We start from the raw sequence: 22,605 nt of genomic DNA, 5'->3' as shown, positions 1-22,605 counted from the left end.
GGCCAAAAAGGGAGACTTGACAGGAATGGACCCCCCCCTAAGAGACAGTTCATAAGAACCAGTACAAGGTGTCCCGTCACATGGCCCCCAGCCCCGCGTCGCTTCAGCAAACCTCAAGAGCTTTACTTTAATAACCGACCTGTTAAATGTGAACAGACGCCACCTACAGAGCCAGAGTCCACGCCTTGCAGACAGTAAACAGGGGTCTATTTATTTTGAACGAGTCTTTTAATTAATGCATTTCAAGTACTCCAAAAATTACATCTCTTTGCACAATACAATTTGAAATTTTAGTAAAAATGTTCAAAGTGAACAAAAATTTTGGATACTGTATAAAACACAGTGAACATTAAAATCAAACAGTAGTAGTACTTTTTAATCTTGTGTTCTTTCGGCCTACATCACCTACGACATTTCAACTCAATTTGGACATTTTCAGTGCACGTTTATCTAAAAACTTTACCAAGACTACGAAATTAAAAAGAAATTAAGTTTACAGGCATTATTCTTCTGCTCTTCTACCCAAACCATGCCACAGGATAAGAAAGACAAAAATGAGAATGTAACATTAACTCCATCACACTGAACTGGGTTTTTTTTGTTTTTTCCATTGACGATGGCGGTGAAAAGCATAAGCAACTGCAGTTCAACTAGCACATATAAGAACATAAATAACTTAGAAGAGAGGAAGGTTTATCACATATGAACATCTCTGAACAAGTTACTCGGGAACTGGAATATAAAAGAAAAGAACATGTATCAAAATGTCAATTTCATTTTTCAAATGAAATGCAAATTTTTCCAAGTACTGTACAAGTTTACAGGTTAGGTCCTGCAGGCCTGACGGGCGTGGCCTTGGAGACGACACCTAGAAGAGCTCCACGTTTGTACAGACATCAAGACTTTTAGCAACCGCCAACCGGCCCGATTCATCTGTGGCGTGAAAGTAACGGTGATGTCCCCTCCAGAGCACGTGAGGTTATGAAACCCATGAGGATAGTGTTGTAAGATATTAGTTGTGATTAGTGCTGCATGCATATAAAAACATCGGAGCCAGGATAAATAAAGTCACGAGCGCTGGAAATCTCTCCTTGCACAACATGGAATGCAAAAAACCTGCGTTGCGCTACTTTTCCTCCCATGCAGAGGAACTCTGCGGGCAAAGTCGGAGCACTCTGCAACGTACAAATAAAACCACTCTACCATACACCGTTGTTGTTGTTCAGAATGCCCCTTTGCTGCGGCAGAGGGAAGAAGAAAACACCTGAAGTCACACAATCCCTCATAAATGACCACGTCTCCTTCCGTCCATTCACTTTAAGTGGCTCCAGAAACCTTCCAGGTGTTTCCTGTATTTCAAACAAACCTGTGCACAAAGATTTCATTTCTAAAGATTTATGGCACACTGATGTAAACATCCTGCACTCGTGAGCTCTTTAGGGGATTCGGCCTCTGATGAGACGTGACCAGGAGATGGCTGCGAGTTTTTAAGCTTAAAACAACAAAGCCAAACAGAAACCAAGCAGATCGGTCGGCCGCTCGTCTACCGAGCGAAGGCTCATGATTAATGCGTCAATACTGCTGCGTTAGCCTCTCTGTCTAGCTGCTTTAAGACAAACATGAATAGCTGTCAAAGTAAGTATCGTTGGAACGACACACACACATTACAGACCTTCGTCAATTAATAGTCACATTTAATAAATGTGTCTGCATGCCCACACTAATAAGTTCTTAAGATTCACTATCTGAAGAATAATAGAATGAGTTAATCTTAATTTTTTTTTTAGTCATTTTTAAAATTTATTTCCACACTCATGTAAACTAACTGTAACATGATTTCTACACTAACCCGGCGCAGCCTTCACGTTCCCTCGTCTTCGTTTCTGAACATCGGCTTCACTTAGTGGTTATTGATTCTTCATCACCAAAAACAGATCCTTAAGAGACGTTAATTAAATGTTGTGCCCAACTAGGCGATCCTCCCATGGTGACGTCACCCGCTGCAGATTTACACAACATGGACATAAGCAAGACAATAACGGAGAACAAAAATAAAAGAGGGACCTTGAACAGAGAAGGTCTAAAAAGGGTGATATTGTTGAGCTTGTTGAAAATCAGCATCTAGCAATCTAAGAGTGAAACAGATCCACCTGACTGGACTATGAAGAGACTCAAGAGAGTTGAATCCTCAACAGCAAGGTCCAAGGAACTCATGACAACCATCATTCCTTCATTTGTGTGTTAATAATCCTGAGAGCACTAACTGAAAAATAAAAGAAAAAAGTGAATTACACATTTACAGTAGAAGAAATAGTTTGCTTTCACTTATAATACACTAAATATTTACAGTCACATGCAGAAGACTTGTCTGCACGGGAGACCAGAGCCTGTGTCTTTCGCAGTTTGACATGTGTAAATCACAAAAGTGCCGCAAATCTCCACGAAGTGTCTCTCATTCCTGGCGAGAACGCCAAAAGAAAAGCATAAAAACAATTCACCAGCAGCCACGGCTCGTCACTCAAACGAGATGTTGCAAAAGAACGCAAAACACATCACAGAATGTACTAAAGCTACACGATTCCTTAACTCCTTGGCACTCCTTCAAAGAAAAAAAAAAAACAAACAGAAAAAGAATAAAGAGAAATAACGAAAAAAAGATGGAAAACGATACTTGATCACACTGCATTGGAAATGGCTGATGGTCGAGTCTCCTCCACAAAGAGCCAATCGAGTTGCTAGATGGTGTTTTCTCTTCTGCCTCTGTCTGTTGTGTCTATAGATGGAGGATATGACGATGGCTAACAACTACGTCTGGCTTTTCTTTGGATGGAGTGATGCTTTTGTTTCCCTCTGTAGGCACAAGGAGGAGCCAAGGCATTGGGGGGAAGGGCTGGGGCGGGGTCTCAGCGTCTCATCTGGCCCATCTGATAGTTCTCCCGGGGCTGGCGGTGGTGCCGGGGCTGGGGCTGGGCCTGCCGCTGCTGCTGCTGCTGCTGCTGCTGTCCCCGGGCTTGCCGCTGGCCGCCGTGACCTGCGTGCCCGGCGTGACCTCCGTGGCCCCCGTGGCCGCCGTGTCCGTGCGGGTGCTGGGACTGGTGCTGCACCTGGGAGTTGGCTTCCTGCCGCGCTCGCCGCCTCTTCAGAGTCCCTGTCAGATGAGACACAGTCAGAGTTATTACTCCACCTGGAGGCAGCGGCGAGGCTGCCGCTCGCACGGTTTCACTGTTCACCGACGCGTGACTAAGGACCACGATTGAACCTCCACACTTGTGAAGAATATGCTCCAGCCTCCAGCTGAGCCTCGACGACCCACTACTGCTGCACGTTACGCAGATGGGAAAGAGATGAGCGTGGGCTCCCAACGCCAACGCAGACGTTGGGAGGATCAACTTCTCCGCTACAGGAGCCGTCATCGTCTGAGCAGAACATTTTATTCACATTTTCATACGAGTTCGTGTCAGTCGGATGAAATCCTGGCAACTCTAACCGAGGACAGGAGTAAGGAACGACGACTTCAGGAGCCCCAAGCCGACGTGAGTCATACGGCTTCTCTACAAGCTGGCTCTTCAGTGTCTTTAAATAAATTGTTCATGAAATCCATTTAAGGGAACCTCGTCTGCTGTTATCATGTTAGTTGTGGTGTGGACTCCATCAACCACTTACACTGGAAAATTTACAACCATCCTTTTGTAATTATAGTTTGTGCTCTGATTTTATTTACTTTTTCACTAAATTACAGAGAAGAGGATTTGAAGGAACACCTGAAAGGGAAGTGTTGTTTTGAAGAGCTTCCTGAATACCAGTGGACTCACCTGGAAGTGGTTTTGGAGGAGGGAGTTTGGGGTTACTGCTTGGCGTGTGCACACTGCAGATCTTAATGAAACCAGCCATGAGCATGATGAGAGCAATGCCCATCAGCAGGACTGCCCACCAGTGAGCCTGGGAGGAGAATCACACACAAATCAAACGTGACCCTAAAATAATCTGTCATAACTAATTGCATAGGGACAATTAAGAGATGGACACGCACCACAATCCACTCTGCTATGTTCTCGTAGAGCTCTGGGTTGAAGATGGCCTTCTTCAGCCTCGCGAGCGGCCCGTCTGCATCCACCAGTCTGCACTTCATGAACACGTCACAGTAGCCCTTGAAGTCGTTGCAAGGGGAGCCAGCAGGTAGCGTTGTTACTTTCTTATTGAAGAAACGCATCAGGCGTTCCGATCCCGTGCTGCTGCACGTGTTGGGGTTCACTGTGGAGACACAACACCCACTTTCAAAATGCTGTGACGGACAAGTGACACACAAAAGCTCCAGCGCATTTAACCAGGAAATGATGAAGCAAAGAGATAGATGGTAGCCGGCTCACTCTTCTCCATGCAACACACGTGGCAAAGCTCAGTCTCGTCTTTGCCGTCCAGGCTGGCGCAGGTGCACGCTTCAAGCCCGTACTTCTCACAGATGGAGCCGGAGCAGCCCTGCCAAGAAGCATCATGAGGACAGCGAGATCAGACACTGGCTGCCGAGAGAACATCCCACTATGACAACCATTTTCAGCTTTCAGTCCTCCGCCGCTCACCCCGTTGAGGCAGACTTGAGTTTCTCCGTGGCAGGCGGTGAAGTTGGCCTTGGGCTCAGATGTGGGGCAGTAAGCACTCCCTCCGTTACACATACCCTGGTGGGCGCACTCAGACTCCTCCCTGCACTTGTCATTGCGACCCTTGTATGAGCACTGAGGAGTACAACAAGGACCCTGGCTGGGGCTGACGGGAGACACATTTAGACAAGTTAAGACTTGTGGCAGATCTAGTTTCAGGCAAACAAAAACTTAAAAACTACATCCACACCTACCTGCAAACTTTGTTGGGCTTTAATTTACACTTTTTGTTGTCGGGCTGGTTGGCATCATAGCAACAGTCATCCTTACACTGATCGCTGTAGCCACAGTCACACTCCTCTCCGGGCTCCACCAGGCCGTTACCACAGATGGGCTGGCCAGACTCTGAGGACGACAACAAAGCATGTCTGGTTACCACAAAACTCCAAGAGTGGAGTTTATAATGCTGAAGTTTAAAATGCTGAGATAAATACTCAAATTGTTATTAAAAAAACAAGCCAAGACAGATCTGAAGAAACAAACGGTACACAACAATAGTGGGGAGCAACTCAGAAATATCAGGCCGTACAGGTGCAGCAGATGTGCATAAATAAATGACCAGCATAAATGTGCACATCCATTCAAACGGCAGGTTTTGTGACATTTGTGGCTGCTGGATGGACGTGAGTTCCACTAACGTTTCCACCAAAATGATCGGAAGCCCACCGTTTCTTCTTCTTTTCAAAATGATCTCAGGTTCCCTAAGTTTTCGAGTCGCGCTGGCACATTCCCCACATACAAATGTGAGCGATTACAGCAACACATGGTATATTTTACAGTCTTAACCATCAGCAGGACTTCTGGATCCTCCGTGTGAGGCCAGAGTCCCCAGAGTGCACAGTCAGTCAGCATCCGTGAAAGCTACGCGACAGTCAGGCCAGTCTCATGATTTTCAGCCTGAATTTGTGGGTGGTGGAAGAATTCAGAGCGTTGCTGAGGTAAAAGCACTACAGCAACACCGTGGCCTCTGTAACTTTACATCATTCTAGCAGGTACTTAACAGGTTTTCTAGTCAGCCGAGACAGTTTTACCCCCATGATGATGTGAGGTGCCAACAGTAATCCTGACTACAACCCACATGTGAAAGACTGTTTGTAGAAATGACCATGATGTGGTAAAGTTTATGTATGTGTGTGTGTGTGTGTGTGTGTATGTATGTACATATATATATATATATATATATATATATATATATATATATATATATATATATATAAATAAATATAAAAAAGGTACACAAAAACCAAAGAGGACACTGGTCCAATGCCAACATGCGTTTCAAAGCTAATCTCGACCTGCGAGTGCATCGATAGCCTCCAAGACGCTCACTTGACAGGAAAAGGAGAAGTGAGAAAACAGTGAAACGTACCGACAAAGCAGTTGCCTCTCTTCTTATCCAGCACCTGGCTGATGTTGCGAATGCTACAGACGGAGAATTTATTGTTGTTGAGTTTGTCTCCCGATGTGGCTCGTGCATACATGATAAAATTTCCCTTCTCCTTCATGTCTTGGCTTTTGGACTCTCCTGGGGTGCACTCAGATCCAGAGTCATGCTTACAGTGAAGAAGAAAAACTAATTTAGTTTTCAGAAGAGAAAGAGAAGTAAAACGCTCATAAACTCTTTAGAAGCAGGCACAAATGCTCCACATTCGGGTAACGTACCGGGGAGCCAAAGTTGTGTCCTACTTCATGTGCGAAAGTGATGTGAGAGACTTTCGGAGGTACGTGGGAGGCGTAGTTCTGCACTGTAATTATGCCAGTGTTGAGAGACTTCTTTTTTCCATCAGAGTAAAGCTTGCTTTTTTCACAGATGCCTCCAGAGCTCCCTGGAAAGAAAAGCACAAGTTGGTGCAGACAGTTACAAACCAGGCATTTCCTCACTAGCGTTAAAACAATCAGTTAAACCGTAAACATGTTCATGTAAAGTGACTTTCACCGCAGGTCACTTTGGACAAAAGAAACAGAAACTGCCAAGAACCAGGCTCTAAACACGCAACAGAGGATGCTAAGTTAGCTATCGGTGATGAGAGAAGTCTCACGCAAGGTCCAGTAAGCATCTCCATGGGTAATATGTTTTTGAAGGTAACATCAACATCTATCATTAGAGACGCTTAAAATGTGGTATAAAGACTAGTTAAACAGTTTAAAAAGGGACTCTGATATCTGGTTAATGACTCGGACTCCAGGTCTGCAGGCTGTTTTCGTACCTGAGGGGGCTCCCACCCAGGCCAGTCCCAGCACCCCGTCATCAAAATCTCTGTCTGTGAAGACGTAAGCCAAGCAGTAGTCGTCGTGGTTCTGCTCCGAGTTCAGCTCAAGGAACTTCTCCACCCCGATGTTGGCAAAGCGGAACGGGTTGGACCCATCTTTTTCATCAGAGGTTATGTTTATCTGTGAAGGAGCGAGAGGATTGAGTTCAGAAGGGAGGACGGAGACCAGAACCGCAACAGAAATGTGAAAGCAGCACATCAGCACCAGACTTACCCTGATCCTTTTTACCATGAAGCTGATGTTACGAATACCCATGAAGTCTGTGCCCTGATAGATGGCATCGATGGCCTTAACGTGAGTGGAGATCTGAAAGTGTAAGACATGAAGAGGAAACTCAAATTAACTGGCAGCTACAGGGCCAGCTACCAGGCCCAACATCAAGCATCGTATAGCCAGACTCCTACAGCAGACAACTATAACATTGAGAAAACTAAAAGCACATAAAGAGTTAGATGGAAGTAATTTAAAAACCGAGAAACCACTATAAATAAAATGTAACCAATAAAACATATCTAATTAAAATCCCTGGTTATTTTTGTGTATATATATATTTACTGCCAGTTCACGTTTACTTTCGCATTAATATAGTTCAATACCATTCAAAATACTTTATTAATCCCTGAAGGGAAATTAACTATTAAAGCTGACGTATTAAATTTGAAGAGCAGGGATGTCTTTTCATTAAGACTGATGTTGTAGGTCACTTGTTTAATTGCTCCGAGTGTTGACATTGGTCCCACACTCGAGTCTGAAGGCAGGTGACATAATAGATGGAAATAAATACCAGATGAAAGAATGCTGAATAGAAACTAAATAAATAATTCTGTTAGCTACAGGACAGTTTCAACTTTGACCTCTGGATTTATGATCTGTGACTAATCCCTGTATTTTCCACACTATAAGGCACACCTAAAAACCTTTAATTTTCTCAAAAACCTGCAGTGCGCCTTATATAGGATCATTACGGTGATCTCTTTTACTGTAGTCAGGGTGATTTTGGGTACTGTAGCGGGTGTCGCCGAAGTAACAGTGCTAAAAACGGCAGTAAAAATGTTTATTACAGTCCTAGATCACTAGTGTAAAATGGCATCTTTTATGAGACACGCTTACGACGCAGAGTTCAAACTCAAGGCTAGCAGCTACGCGGTAGAACATGGTAATAGAGCAGCAGCGAGCGAATTCAACATTAAGCGAGAAGATGATCTGCGCCAGTGGATCGTGGATACCTGGGCTGATATATCAGCCTCAACTGTGGTCCGAGCTTTCACAAAGGCAGGAAACGTCACAGACGTTCAAGGCAACAGCAGCGACGCTGACTCGCATCATGGCGACTCTGACGAGACGGAGCCGGGACCATTGGATGCCGCACTTGCCCAGCTGTTCCATTCCGACACGGAAGAAGAAGATTTCGAGGGATTCGGGAATGAACTGGGAAAGTTCCCCTCCGCGTTTGTTTTGGGAGTGCACCAAGTTTTAAGAAAGCTAGTTTCGTAGATTTAGCTTATAGTACTTTTCTTGTTTTTTTTTGCATTTCCTGTAGCGCAGCTCCATCAGGTAGACGCGTAACTCAACCCCAGCCACTATAGTACGGTATCTTACCGTATATTCCGTGCGCCTTATATATGAAGAGAGTTTTAAAATATGTAATTTATTGAAGGTGCACCTTATAAGACGGTGCGCCTTATGGTGCGGAAAATATGGTATGTCTTTTTTTCTAAATGAATGCTTATAAACCAAACAAAAGTTGTTTGAATTCTATTTTATCAGATGCTTTAACAACAAAGTACTTTAGGAACATTTTCAGATTATGTCTTTGTGCACTTTTCTGTACTCAAGTTTGTACTGAACAGAAAGTGTCATTATTACAACAAACCTTTACACAAAGCTTATAAGTCAGCATTAAATAATTGAAGTGATTGAGAGACAAACGGATGGAGGAGGTGACTGCTTTACCTGAGCTATGACTGCTTCTCTGGTCTTGTAATAGCGGAAGAAGAGGTGATCAGTCTGAATGAACAGCTGGCAGGTGTTTTTCTCCGCCTGGGCCATCCTTTTCTTCCTCAGCAGGACGGGGTGATTAGAGTTCTCCTCAGTATGGAGCTCCTGGTGCGAGAAGCACACGTGAGACGCAGGAACACATGGATGCCTGAATAAAACATACCTATACCATGTCAACCCACACAGTAAGTAAATAAATGATAGGAAGTATTTTTAGGATGTGTCTGATGAACAGGATTTCTGCAGGGACCGTGAGCTTCCTACGTCACAAGATTATTTTGGAAGGTGAAAAATTAACAACAAAAACCACAGAAAAAAGGAAAAAAAAACATCCTGCTAAAATTTTGAATACATTTTATAAGTTTTTAATAAGCTTTTTTCCATACATAATTCTATTTAAAGTTACAACAAATATTAGGCTACATACATTTAATTTGAGTAAGAGGCTTCTGCTGTCATATATATCACACTTAACAACAATTAAGCTATTTTGAGTAAAAATACACTGGAAGGAAACATTCACATATCAAAAAAACATTTAGTTTTTGCGTATTGTTGTTGTTATGTAGCAGTTTTTAAAAATTGTAAAGATTGCAGCTTTATTAGCGATGAACTGATGACTTGAGCATAGGGACAACCCTTGTAGGATATTATATGGGGATGTTTTAAGTTATATACTAAACAATTATCTGTGACCTAGTTTCACAAAGTACTATGACCCCAGTAACGGGTCTTCTTGAACGATAAACACTGTATATTTTAACTTGTTTAAGAATAACTGGTTTATAACTGTGTATAATATATATAGCACAATATGAAAGGGAAGAAAGTAAAAATCAAATCAAAAGACATTGAGATATTAAGTGCCGGGTGTGACTGCTGGTTTCCCCGTATTGTATATATACGTCCCATGTAACAACTCAGAATCTGGGATTAATTAGATTTAATATTTGACATGATTTAACATTTGAAATGTTAACATTTTGCTTTTCTTAGTGTGATTTCTAAATGATTCAATATCCCTCGGCTCTGAGTTTGACGTATGAAACCAGCACAAAGACTGACACCACCTTGATTAAGTAAAACTAATGTTACATTTCCCTAAATCTCCTCATTAAAGTCTCTGGCTGAGGTGTGCGCTGGGTTCACCTTGGTTGGCTCCTCTAGCGTAGAGGCTTGGTACCTCTTCATCTTCTCAAACACGGAGCTGTCAGCACAGCCTCCCTCTGGGCCGTACTTGTGAGGGTAGTCTGAGTGACAGAGGCAAACAAAACATTGCTGGGATTACGGAGACAATGTCAGCTCCTTAACCCCCTGAGTCACACTACTGCTGGAGCTATTCGTGGTCAGCTAATGGACGTACTTACTTGAGCCTAGCTTTGCTGTGTGAGCTGTTACTCTCCTGTCACTCTCATCAGGGACTCCTCTCACAATCCTGTCTCATTTAGCCCTAAGCCACATGTTATGTGCCCAGATGATTTGTAATAAGGGTGTGCTGGTAAAGTGAAGTGCACTCTGTGCTCAATATTAATACCAACATTGTGTAATTGCCTAAATAAGCCTGAAGCTGGAGAGAATGATGAAGTTATTCAGCTAATGAACACCTTATGCATCTCTGTCACCCAGGAGGGCTATCGCACTCGTCTGCCTCAATCAGCTCAGCTGCCAAAAGTTTCTACTTTGCCATTTTCACAAATCAAATTACTGACATTTGATAATACAACAAATCAGGTTAAAATATGAGTGTGGATGAAGTTGTGAGGGACATACGTATGTCGTCTTCATGGTAGATGACAGAATGGAAGGGCACGTCTTTTCCATCCAGGTATCTCTCAGCGGGCTCCACATAGTAAGTTCCTTGGTACGTCTGTATAAAGCCCTCAAACTTACCATCCACTACAGAGCCGTGACTTAGCGTACCCTTTTCACCTGAGAATCAAAATACAGCACTGCGTTTCAGAGGATTTGCACAGACTCGGGTCACCGAATCATAAAAAAACACATACTGCCAATTACAAAAGTCCAGGAACGCAGCAACCGCACGAGTCACTTAGTACAAGTTTAACAAATTAAATTCATACATTTTCCAATCTTACCATAGACTTCTCCAGTGTAGATGTGAGAAGTATCATATGGAATCTCTTCTCCTGAGACATCCACCTTCAAATCTTGGGAAAACAAGTTGGTGTCCCTCTTCATTCGTAAATTAAAATGCCTAAAACGAAACAGGGCAACAACTTGAGTCATCTTCTATGACGGTAAACACAGAGTGGATCAGGAGCATGACGTCATTTTTTAAAGTAGTAATGTGAAGCAAACGCTTGTGAAAAAAGAAACACGAGCAAAGAAAAAAGGTGGTCAGGGACATCAAGAAGGCAAACTGCAGCCTTCACTTTATAAAACGGTTAACAGAAACTAAGCAAATATTGAAACATGGCTGTTTTTTTGTTGAGCAAACATCTGGCAGGAACATAAAGTAGTTGTAGACCATTTTCTTAGGACTTGGATTGTTGCTAGACTTCTGTTCTCTAGACCCGGGTACAGGATACAATTTTGCCCATTTTGTGTTTAATATTGAATGAATCTGCTTTGTGTTTTTTGAAAAACATCTGGACTTCCCTTTCTCAGTCAATGATGGGATTCAGGGGGTCTATTGTGATGTAGGGGTCACTGATGTGGTGTGAATTCCCTAATGCTCCAAATGGCAACCTCTGCTGGACTGTATAACCAATGAACCCCCCATGACAGACGGGTGTCTGCCATCACCTCTCCTGGCTGATTAGCCAATCTCAGCCCGGGTGTGCCCCTACAAACACTCACACACACTAGTCACTCACCACAGTCAACACAGCAGAGAACATCTCCGAACCACCACGCGTATCTGACCTATAACTACATGGCATGTTTGGAATAAATCACCAAACCCTGTGAAATCTAACTCAGTTTTCGTGTCACATTCTCTTTTGCTTGAGAAACCATGGGTGGTGAGGAATCTCCAGTATAACACAACCAACAGTCTCTTTATTAGCTGGCATATTTGGATCATGTTTATGTTGCCTGGACAAGCATCTTCTTGGTTTCCAAAGCAGTCACGCGTAGGCCATGAGCATCAACTGAAGGATCGTATATCCATGAAAACGGCATTAATTATATGCAAGAGTGTTCAGCTGCTAGACATTGACCCCTACCAAACACTGAGGTTAGAATCTGGACTTATATTTTAGGGCCTTTGCACACAAACACCCACGTGAAGCAATAACGAATTTATATCGGATGTACAGTCCAGTCATTATTTTTACACATACTGGCAACATGAGAAGATACAATATGAGGGCTGTATAACAAGCCTTTGAAATCACTTTTCTCCACCCAAAATGTAATAAAAAAAAAAAAAAGGGGATTCCAGCTTTATATTTCCGTATATAGACTTGAGGTTGTTGTTCATACTTCTCTCTGTTGGCCACTACGTGGCTTGTTACTTGCTTATGAGCCAAACACACCTTGTACTGGCATATTAAAAAAAAATAAAAAAAAATAGATGTGAGCCCTTACCATTCTGGGCGTGCTCTCAACAAATCACTACCATTCCTGAAGTGTACAGTCTGTGTGTATCCTGCCCTGCCTGAGCCCTGCCTGAGCCCTGCCTACACAAGAACTCCTGGGTATGTCTAGTTTTGAGAACATCTCCAACCAACCACCTTCTGTTGTGAAGTGGGAATAAGTGGCCCCATTTTTTAAATACGTATTCACATGAGTGAAAATGGCTTTAAAAGGTGCTCCTTCTTTGACACTGTTGCATAGCTGCATCAGCTATGTCAAAGTACTCTGCAAAAGCTTTAGGCCCTCCTTCACATCATCCCAAAAAGGAGGCACCTAAATGGTCCTAGTCCATAGTCTATATTGGACTACAGATGGAAACTAGCCTTATGCTACAATCTGGCACATTTACATATGTATATATGTTCATCAATGTGCATTGTCCTGAGAAATAAATAAAGTAAAGTAAAAAGTCCTGCAAACTGATTCTTGAGCCACAAAAAAACAGCACAGCAATCAATGAAAAGGACAGTTTCAGGAATAACAGGAAGTCCTGCAGCAGATGGCTTGACCTGCACAGCGCCTTGATCTCAGCAGTCTGGACCTGCAACAAGACGCAGAAGGAGCTGATGCAGATAAACCCTCAGAGCTGCAGTAATTCTCCAAGATGTGTGAAACGTCCTTCCTGCCAAGTATGCTGAAAACATTTACAGGAGGAACGGTGGTGTTTTAAATGAAGCGTAATGGCTCCAAAAGTACATACGCTCACATTTTTAATGCATCTTCACAAAGTTTTTCCACAAAACGCTCTATTGAGAGAAAAAGGTCAACTCGGTAGAAGAAAAGTTGGAGAACGGAAACTTAAACAAAAAAAAGTTGTCTCTCTGGCTTTGTTCAGAAATTCAAAAGGAAAAGGCAGCAATTTCCTGCTTTCCACAGGAAAGGACATCTTCCTTCCTTGTGTTTGCGTAACTCTTATCATTTTCTGGGTATTAAGCAGCATCAGAGTTTAGGAACAGACGGCCCCGTCACAGCCGTGATGACAAACAGCCTCCGCCAAGCTCCAAGGCAGATGGGCATAACTTTGTCGTGTTTTGCAGACAGTCACAACAATACCATCGACATTTGCATAGCAAATGCGCAAGAAAATACATATTCTTGAATTTGATGCGAGCAGCAGAGTTGTGATCAAAAATTTCTTAAACAATCTGAACTAGAGGGGTGTGAATGCCGAGAGCTGAACTCTTCTTTAAATATTTAAAGAATCTGCTGAAATGTAGTAATCTTTAATCATAACAGACTTTAGCAAAACAGTTTAGCAAAAATGCAACAGATTCAAAATTAGCTAATATTTTTGCATGAAATGGCAACATTTCTCAGTTGTAACGTCTGATATGTTGTTTCTGTTCTATCAGGAACAAAAACGTGTTTATATTTGCAAATCATTGCATTGTTTTTTTTTAAGTTTACAATTTACACAGTAAATCTTTTTTTATAAATTGTGGTTGTAGCCGAAAGGCTAAAAAGTGGAAGGACTGGGTTAATCTTGAAATAAATCTGAATATTTGAAATACCGGTATATGAGAAACTGAAAAATCCTTTGACTTTTGGAGGAGAATGAGAGAAGAACAGGAAGAGGAGGAGGAAGATAAGTGGAACGAAAGGAACAGGAGGCCGAGGCACATAAAGGTGAGAAGGGGCTGCTCAGGTGTGCATCCAACAGGTTTAATGAAGTTCAGAGGTAAAAAAAAAAAAAAACAGCGTTGAAAAGACACCCACAGCACCGATCCATCATCCATCCTCATACACAGTACAGAAGGTGTGTGTCTCAGGTCAGCCCTTTGATCCTGCCTGCTGTTTAGTCTCCATGGCAACCCAACACCTGCTGCTGTCAGGTGTGAGACAAGACAGTCGTGTCTGAGCAGAACTTTCCCCAAGCGCATCAACTGAACCTTATGTTTTTTTTAATTTCCAGCTGTCAAAGATGAGAACTCAGCGGCGATCATAAATCACTGGTCATTTCTGTCTTTATCCAAATGAGTCAGATTTTTTCATTTAAAAAAGGGATAGGCTAAATGAACATTATAATAACCGATGACCAATGCAGAAACATTTAAAGCAGGACATAGATTGACTAATAGCCCACTATGGAGGGAATTTGACTGGAAGGTGAAGATGCGGTAGTTTGACGTCCCTATCATCACATCAAAATAAAGCAATATGTCTGAGCTGTGTTGGCGAGGACGTGGTCTGATTGGGGACTTTACACATATTTTGGGACTGCCCAAAGCTCACTGATTTCTGGAAGAAGATTGAGTTGGAGATTAAACGGATTCTGCATGTTGATTTTACGATGGGGCCGGCCCTAGTCATACTAGGTATACTTCCGGAGGATATGATGGAGAGAGATCTGGCTTCTCTACTGAGAATTCTGCTTTTAGTCGCCAAAAAAATGATAACAGTCAACTGGCTGAAACCACAGTCCCCAAGCATGACACACTGGAGAGAGAGGATAAGACGTGTATATGATGGAGAAAATTACAGCAAGCTTAAGGCTAAAAACTAGAGTTCAGTGACCGCTGGGCGCTAATAACAGAAGCATTGACAAAGCTATGAACACCTCCTGTTAATCTTTTGTTTTTATTTTTCCTCTCTCGTCTTTTATTTGATTTTTTGGTTTATTATTTTTTATTTCTTTTCATGTCTTTTATTTCATTGTACACGATTGCACCTGTTCTGTTAGTATCTGTTAATATGGATAAAGAGTGTAAATGTGTATTACTCTGTTTGTGTTCAATAAAAACACAAAGTAAAAAAAAAAAAAGGGATAGGCTTAGAAAGACCTTCTCTGTTTCAAACTCTGTAAGTTACACAGCTTTGGTAGATAAACTGTGTGAAAGAGGACATTTTCCTACGTTTTGGTGTGTAATGTGCAGATCTTCTTTTTGAAGATTTGCTCTCAGTCAAGGTCACGTGACCTCCACATTAACGTTCCTAAACATCCCCACATATAAATCCATTAAAAACACAAAATAGAAGAGAAAACAACAACAACCCATAAACTGTGATATTTCACAATAAAACATTTCAACTAGCCGGATCATGTTGTAACAGCCTAAAGTCTTGTTACTTGTTATAAGTTTGAATGGAATATTGAGCTTAAACTATGCTCATATATAATTGCTCCATTTTTTGGTATGGTTTTTGTCAACGTGTGCAACATAATGTGATTTACAGGTTTAAAACAGACAACTTGCATAGTTTAAACAAAAGAAAGTAAGAAAAAAAAACCCCACCCAGTATGAAGTTCTGAGGAACCAAGTCATAGCAGGACTGAGCGAGGAAAGGGGACATAATCATGGGTGAACAGCTTCAAAAATATTAAACAGCCAGAGAACCATATGATGTATATCTGGGTGGATATAATAGGTTGAAACAAATTAAAGAAAAACAAATTAACAATAGTGTGAACGCTAACTCAGCATTCACAAAATAAAGAAAAAAAGAAGAAAGAGAAAGGGCTTTTAGATATCCTTCCATCTTTTATACAGTACAGACCAAAAGTTTGACACACCTTCTCATTCAAACAAATGGGGAAGAGTGTCCAAACTTTTGGTTTGTATTGTAGATGGGGAGGGGTCCACCTCCTTACAGTAGAAACAGCTGATCTGTCATAAATGCACACATTCACAGTTTGTAATTACTAGATAGGGATTTATTTAGATTTTGATATGAATTCAGAACAACCCCATGAACTGCAGCTAATAATTATTTCAAGTATTATTTTATCTGCCTGTTTAGAGTCTGGTCTGGTTTATATTAAATGGCTTGTTCTACACTACTATTAATTTAACACTTCCAGATCATTGAGATATTACAGACAGAACAGAACTAATGCATACTTATTTTGTGGTGTTTTACTGGTCGGTGAATCATTCAGTCCAACTGAGACCAGAGCAACTACAAACAAACAAAGTTACACAAATAAACTCCTTGGTCTATTCAAAGCTGAGGATGTGATGCTCCTGAACCCTTTTACAACACTGGTGAACAGGATGAAATGTAAAAAGGATTATCACAATGATAACAAGCTGCAAACCTAAACTCATTTAGAATAGAAAAGGTATTTATCTAATCAGTCTGTATATATATATATAATCTTTTTCAGAAACGAGTTATGTAATGTAAACATGGCTTCAAAAAGATTTTTTTATTTTTTCTAACGATGGCATTCAGTCCTTCAGATATCATTAACTAAAGTGTGTCATTCAGGAAGGCCTGACAACGGGTGAAAAGAGGCCCAGTGTATGCAACACTTGCTGGACGCTACTTTACATCACACAATAACTCAAGTTCTCAGAAAGTTACAGGTGTTTTTAAAACAGCCCATATAGGGATACCCTGCCATTGTTTATGATTATGTAATAATTGCTCGAGGGTCATGTTCTGGTCTCTGGAAACCCCCTAGAGACAACTTCTGTTGTAATAGATGCTTTATAAATAAAAAGTGAATAACAACTCACATTGAAGTTAACAGTTAAATGTTTCATAAGAAATACAACTTTATTAAAACCATTGCCATTGGAATCTATAAAGCATTTCTCAGTGAAAACCTGCAGGAATCAGAAGCTTTTTTGAGAAACTTTTGAGGGTGCAAATTTCAAAAATGGAAGGTTAAAGCAGTGCTTATTATGTAATTAAAGAAAAGGCAATGGTGCCTTGACCTGAAAAAAACCCTGGTGTACCTTTTCCACACCTATAAATGAGTTCTTTGTCTGTCCTTTAAAAGGTTATTTTGCCTAAAAATAAATGGTGGACTGATATTCCTGCAAACCCAACTCTATCAGGTGTAATCATCTTTTGTTATGAACCATTAATTTAACATTTCAAGTGTGCTATGGTTGTGTAAAACAGTGGTGGGGGTGGATGCAGGAGAATATAGCACCATAGCACTCTATTCGTTTAAGCATTATCGGGAGCCAATGCTTTATTTCTGAGGGTTTAAGTGCTCTAATGTAACAGTGTAGTTAACATCAACTCAAAAAAAGTTATCTTTTACTCCATCCGAGGAGACCGTCACCACCATCACTACCATTTGTCAGATGAGAAGACACAACACCACTCAAATAACGATGCAAATCCTCAAGGTTACAGTTTTCTCATAACAAACCGTTCAAATAGAAATTCATGTAAATGTAACAAGCATGTTGCATTGTGTTGAAATAGGGGAGGATGGGAGAATTGGAAAATATGTATTTTCTTCATAACCAGGGAGAGAAGAACTGCAGCTCGAAGGATTTGCAGCAGTTTCATTTTGTTGATTTAAGTACAGTTGGTTGCAGAAAAATTCATCTGGTTATTGTTTGTGAAACATCAGAAGAGAACAGCCTTGGTTTTTTATTTCATTAAAAGAGCAATGTATAAGATTCATCAGAACAGAATATATAAAAGTATGTCCTAGTAGGTCTGACCGAGTACATTTACCATTGCAATATTGACTGAACGTCACATTCACTTGTCACTTGCTAAATCAAAAACAGTCCATCTTTCAAGGGGCTTAATTAAACAAATAAAGAGACATTGTGGAATTAGGTAAAAACAACCACAAATAAATGATAATAATAACAATAATAATTATTCACAAACCTTCCATGGGCGTGAAAATCTAAATGAAGAAACTTGTCTTCATGAGAGAGTGCCCTCTTGGCCCTCTGATGTTTGCTGTGAACAAGCTCTGTGTCGTAGGACAAGCCTTCATAATGACGGATGTACTTGTTCAAAGGATTCCTGTAGTGTCCTGTCCAAAAAGAACAGAGGAACACCTGTTAAAGAAAATAACACTGCGGTCCCAGTTGTCTGCAAGCATCTTTTTCCTTTTTAAATAAATGTAGTCTTGGTGTAAATACATGTCATCCTTATTTTTTGACAGTTACCCACATAAATGCTTCTGGGGTACTTACATTTCTAAGTGAATGCTTCACTAATGGATTTCTGAGTTAATAATGTTCACTGCATGTGTGCGGATAGTCTAGCTGAAGATATTTGACATGGAGGATTAAAATGATGGAAATGGACAGTAAATCAGCATGGTCTGCGTTTTGACTGTTGAGCTAAATCTATGCAAATCCAATGAATGCCAGCTTTGGAGCTGCGCTCAACGACAGCCCCCAGAATCACAGCATAATTATCTCAACACTTGGAGTAGGTGGTGGGTTTGGAGGAAGAACATTCTTGATCTCCACCCATTTAAACAACTGTTTTCACTGCAAAAACTCAAAATCTTAACGAGAATATTTGTCTGATTTCTAGTTAAAATGTCTCATTTTTAGTCAAAAAAATCTCATTACACTTAAAACAAGACTCATCACTGGAAAAAAACAACAATTTTTACCTTTTTCAAGTAGATTTTCACTTAAAATAAGTAGAAAAATTCTGATTTTTTTGCTTGTAATGAGAAGATAAATCTTGTCCCACTGGCAGATTCTTCTACTTATTTCAAGTGAAAATTTACTTGAAACAGTTGAAAATTGTCAAATAACAAGTTATTTTTTTTGGTAATGACTCTTGTTTTAAGTGTAATGAGATTTTCTGACTAAAAATGAGACATTTTAACTAGAAATAAGACAAATATTCCTGGTAAGATTTTGAGTTATTCTGGAAAACAGTTTGATGCACTCCGTTTTAAAGCAGATACAAGAGTTTATTCTTCATGGTAATTTTTCTTTTTCTATGAAAATGAGCCCTAATATAGTATCTGCAAGAGCAAGATAACTGCTCCAAATATCCACAGCTCAAAAGACAGTATTTCCAGTAAAGTACATCTAATTAGGACTCCCTAGTACGTCATTACGTCTAAGTAGTGAGCAATGTTTAGCTGAATACAATAAAACTACAACGAGCATGGATAAGTAGACCAGGCTTTCCCCACTTTTCCGTTAATAAGCAGTATATATTTATATATCCCTTAAATATTTAGGTCGTAACATTAAATTTTTCATTGAGGCGACTGTGAGAAGCGAAAGGCTGTGACTGTAGCAGTGAAATCACAACACTGCTACAAAACCTGGGCAATGCAAAGACATCATTTTAACACGTCTAAGTGGAAAACAATCTACATGAAAGAAGATTTTAATAAACAACAAGTAAAGCAGGAGGAAAACGCAGTGCGAAAGTGTTTTTCAAAACACGGGACCTACAGAACATCTGCTACAACACAGTACCGACCCTAAAACACACGACAGAAGACCCTGACCACAGGAAACCTCAGCAACAAAAGGATGTTTTAAATCGTGGGTAAACGGACGTGGTGCAGGTTTGGATGAACCCGTTATGTCTGATTTATGGTTCTGCGTTAAACCGACGGCGTAGGGTTACGCGGCGACGCGCATCCCTACGGCGTAGGCTCTGCGTCGGTGTAACGCAGAACCATAAATCACCCGTTAGCACGGAGCTCCCAACAATGGCTGTCGGCGAACTGCCCGAACCATAACAACGGAACCGGCCCGAATCACTGCGCTGCAGCCGGTGACAACACACCACGACAACTCAGCGGACGCGGTTTATAACGGAAAGCTGCGTGGGTTCGTGCCAGCATCCCTCCCACGCGTCCTGCTGTGGTGTGAAGTTAGGACGGGGAAAAGGGTGCAGTCGGTCCCCACAACAAGCAGGGCCCGCCGAGCCCGCTAGCCGCCGATAGCTCCGCCGTTGGATCTCCCATTAACTTCCACTAGCATCCGTTAGCTCCCGTTAGCATCCGTTAGCTCCCCCGCTAGCTCTCCTATTAACCCCCGCTAGCTCCCGTTAGCTCCCGGGCTAGCGGGGGGATCCTGCTCCTCGCAGCCGCAGCGCTCTGCAGAAATTCACCACAGTCCGACACGGTTTCTCCCTCAAAACAGCCCCCTCACTCACTCACCGTGAGTGTAGTTGAGCAAATACACGAGCAGGAAGACCTTGAGCAGCAGCGTGTGTGCCAGATCCATCGCTAGACCATGGAGGTATTGTCCTACAGAGACAGGCGCAGCCGCCCTCCGTGTTTATCGCAGCTTCCTCTCATCGCCTCCTCCAGCTCCTGCGTCGTGACGTCACGCGCAGGGAAGAAGGCGCTCCTCCCTGGAGGCCTGGACACAGACCCACGCCCAAAACCTCACTCAGCAGGAGAAATGTGCACATCCCCTCAACTCTTTTTACTTTAAAGCAGCACTATGTAACTTTTCAACCTTAATATAATATTTCCAGAGTCATTGTGATGGTACATCAACTTACAACAGGTTTAATGACACCTCTGTCATGGTCTGAGAGGTGTATATATATACAGAAGGAAGTCTGGGCATCTCTGCTGAGGCTGCTGCCCCCGCGACCCGGGAACGGATAAAGCGGCAGACGATGGATGGATGGATGGATATATATATATATACATATACACATGCATACATACACATATAATTAGCTGCCCATTTTCTGTACATGAATATAAACAAAGGAACAAAGGAATTTGAACAATATATGAGAACAATCTCTTCGTCGGAAAACACAAAGGTTTAGGCCTCTACCCTGCAAATCTTCTCTTAAAAAAACATGAAATTACATTGATCAATATCTGCCTCATCCACACAAAGCGTCTGATTGCTATATACTGGAAAAATATGTCATGCCCCCACATCAGTCATTGGCTTAAAGAATTATCGTCCTGTCTGGCATTAGAGAAGCTGACTTATAGTCTAAGGCGTAAGCCTGGTGAATTTTATAAAATCTGGAGCCTTTTCCTAAAGTTCTTAGGAAAAACTGACCGGCAACAAACCCTTGATTCTTTACTTTCCTCCTGACACATCCTGTAAGGGTGATCTATATTCATATTTAGATTACCGGTAAATTGGAAATTTCATTATTTATTCAATCTATAATTCTATCTGCTACCGGAGATAGAACTATGTGCTCTGCTCTACACTGACTTGATACTCTGGTTAATAATGCTCTGATGTCTGTACAGTTGCTGTTTTTTATTTTTATTTTTTTTTATCTCTATTGTGTTTGCATGGAATTGCACTATGTAATATGGACTGAGATTTATATTGGTCTGCAATCTCTTTTTTGTATTTCTTTCTATAACTATTGTGAAGTGAGAAGCTGGGGGTGGGTTTACCATTGTTCTAATTATGTTTATATATGCCTTGTATACATGTACATTCTGAAAAAAACGTCAATAAACATATGTAAAAAAAAGAAAAACACAAAGGTTCTACAGACCATCAGCATCTGTAAATCGCTAAATCCGTTTACTTGTTTTGTAAGGACGCCAGAGTCCTTACAAAACACCAGGAAACTGGACCACATTACACCGGTCATGAAATCACTACACTGGCTTCCAGTGAGTCAAAAGATAAGAGTTTAAAATCTTACTGCTGGTCTACAAAGATCTGAATGGTCTTGGACCAAAATTCATGGTTGATCTGTTAGTTCCCTATGAATCTCCCAGACCCCTGAGGTTCATCTGGATCTGGTTTGTTGTGTGTCCCAAGAACCAGAACCAAGCAAGGTGAGGCAGCGTTCAGTTATTCTGCTCCTCACCGGTGGAACAAACTTCCTGTAGACCTGAGGTCTGCTCCAACTGTAGATCCTTTAAATCAGGGTTAAAAACATTACTAGCAGGGTAGAGCAGGTAATACTTACCTGCTGTACTCTACTGCCCTTACTTTTTAACAACTTGTGCTTTTTATTATTTTACCTTTTATTATTTTACCTCTCTTCTTATAATTGTATTTCATTTTATTTGTTATTTATTCTATTTTATTTCATTGTATCGTATTATGACTTCTACTATTCTACTATTTCCCTTTTTAATTGACTTGTTACTGTTTAATTGTCTTGCTGCTTTTAATGTTGATGTAAAGCACTTTGAATGGCCTTGTGTTGAATTGTGCAATACAAATAAACTTGCCTTGCCTTACATGAAACTTGCTCTCGCAAACTTATTTACTTTTTTGTTTATTCCCTGTTGTTTTTATTTCTATACATTCATTTTCTCTTTATAATTTATGTTTATTTCTTGTCTTTGTTAATTTTATTTATTTATCTGTTTGGATTGTCTCTTTCATATCTGTATTTTGTGCTTGATCTTGCGCTGTCTAATTGTAATTAAAGATGCAGC

At 41.1% G+C, this 22,605-nt stretch overlaps 1 protein-coding gene across 1 annotated transcript; it reads right to left on the bottom strand.

The window, feature by feature from the left end:
- Nucleotides 1-209: 209 nt before the first annotated feature.
- Nucleotides 210-20,521, bottom strand: LOC133444111 (disintegrin and metalloproteinase domain-containing protein 10-like). The gene is made up of 16 exons (XM_061721632.1): nucleotides 20,374-20,521; nucleotides 18,108-18,258; nucleotides 11,021-11,139; nucleotides 10,695-10,853; nucleotides 10,074-10,174; nucleotides 8,880-9,029; nucleotides 7,140-7,232; nucleotides 6,863-7,046; nucleotides 6,318-6,481; nucleotides 6,025-6,208; nucleotides 4,850-5,000; nucleotides 4,578-4,761; nucleotides 4,368-4,476; nucleotides 4,031-4,251; nucleotides 3,813-3,939; nucleotides 210-3,148 (listed from the first exon to the last, which is right to left on the bottom strand). Exons 1-16 carry the CDS (start codon nucleotides 20,438-20,440, stop codon nucleotides 2,904-2,906), a joined length of 2,409 nt encoding a protein of 802 aa, XP_061577616.1. The 5' UTR covers nucleotides 20,441-20,521; the 3' UTR covers nucleotides 210-2,903.
- Nucleotides 20,522-22,605: the final 2,084 nt, after the last annotated feature.

Source organism: Cololabis saira, chromosome 5, assembly GCF_033807715.1.
Source record: "Cololabis saira isolate AMF1-May2022 chromosome 5, fColSai1.1, whole genome shotgun sequence".
Taxonomy (NCBI): domain Eukaryota; kingdom Metazoa; phylum Chordata; class Actinopteri; order Beloniformes; family Belonidae; genus Cololabis; species Cololabis saira.
This window is presented reverse-complemented; position numbering and strand designations above follow the sequence as displayed.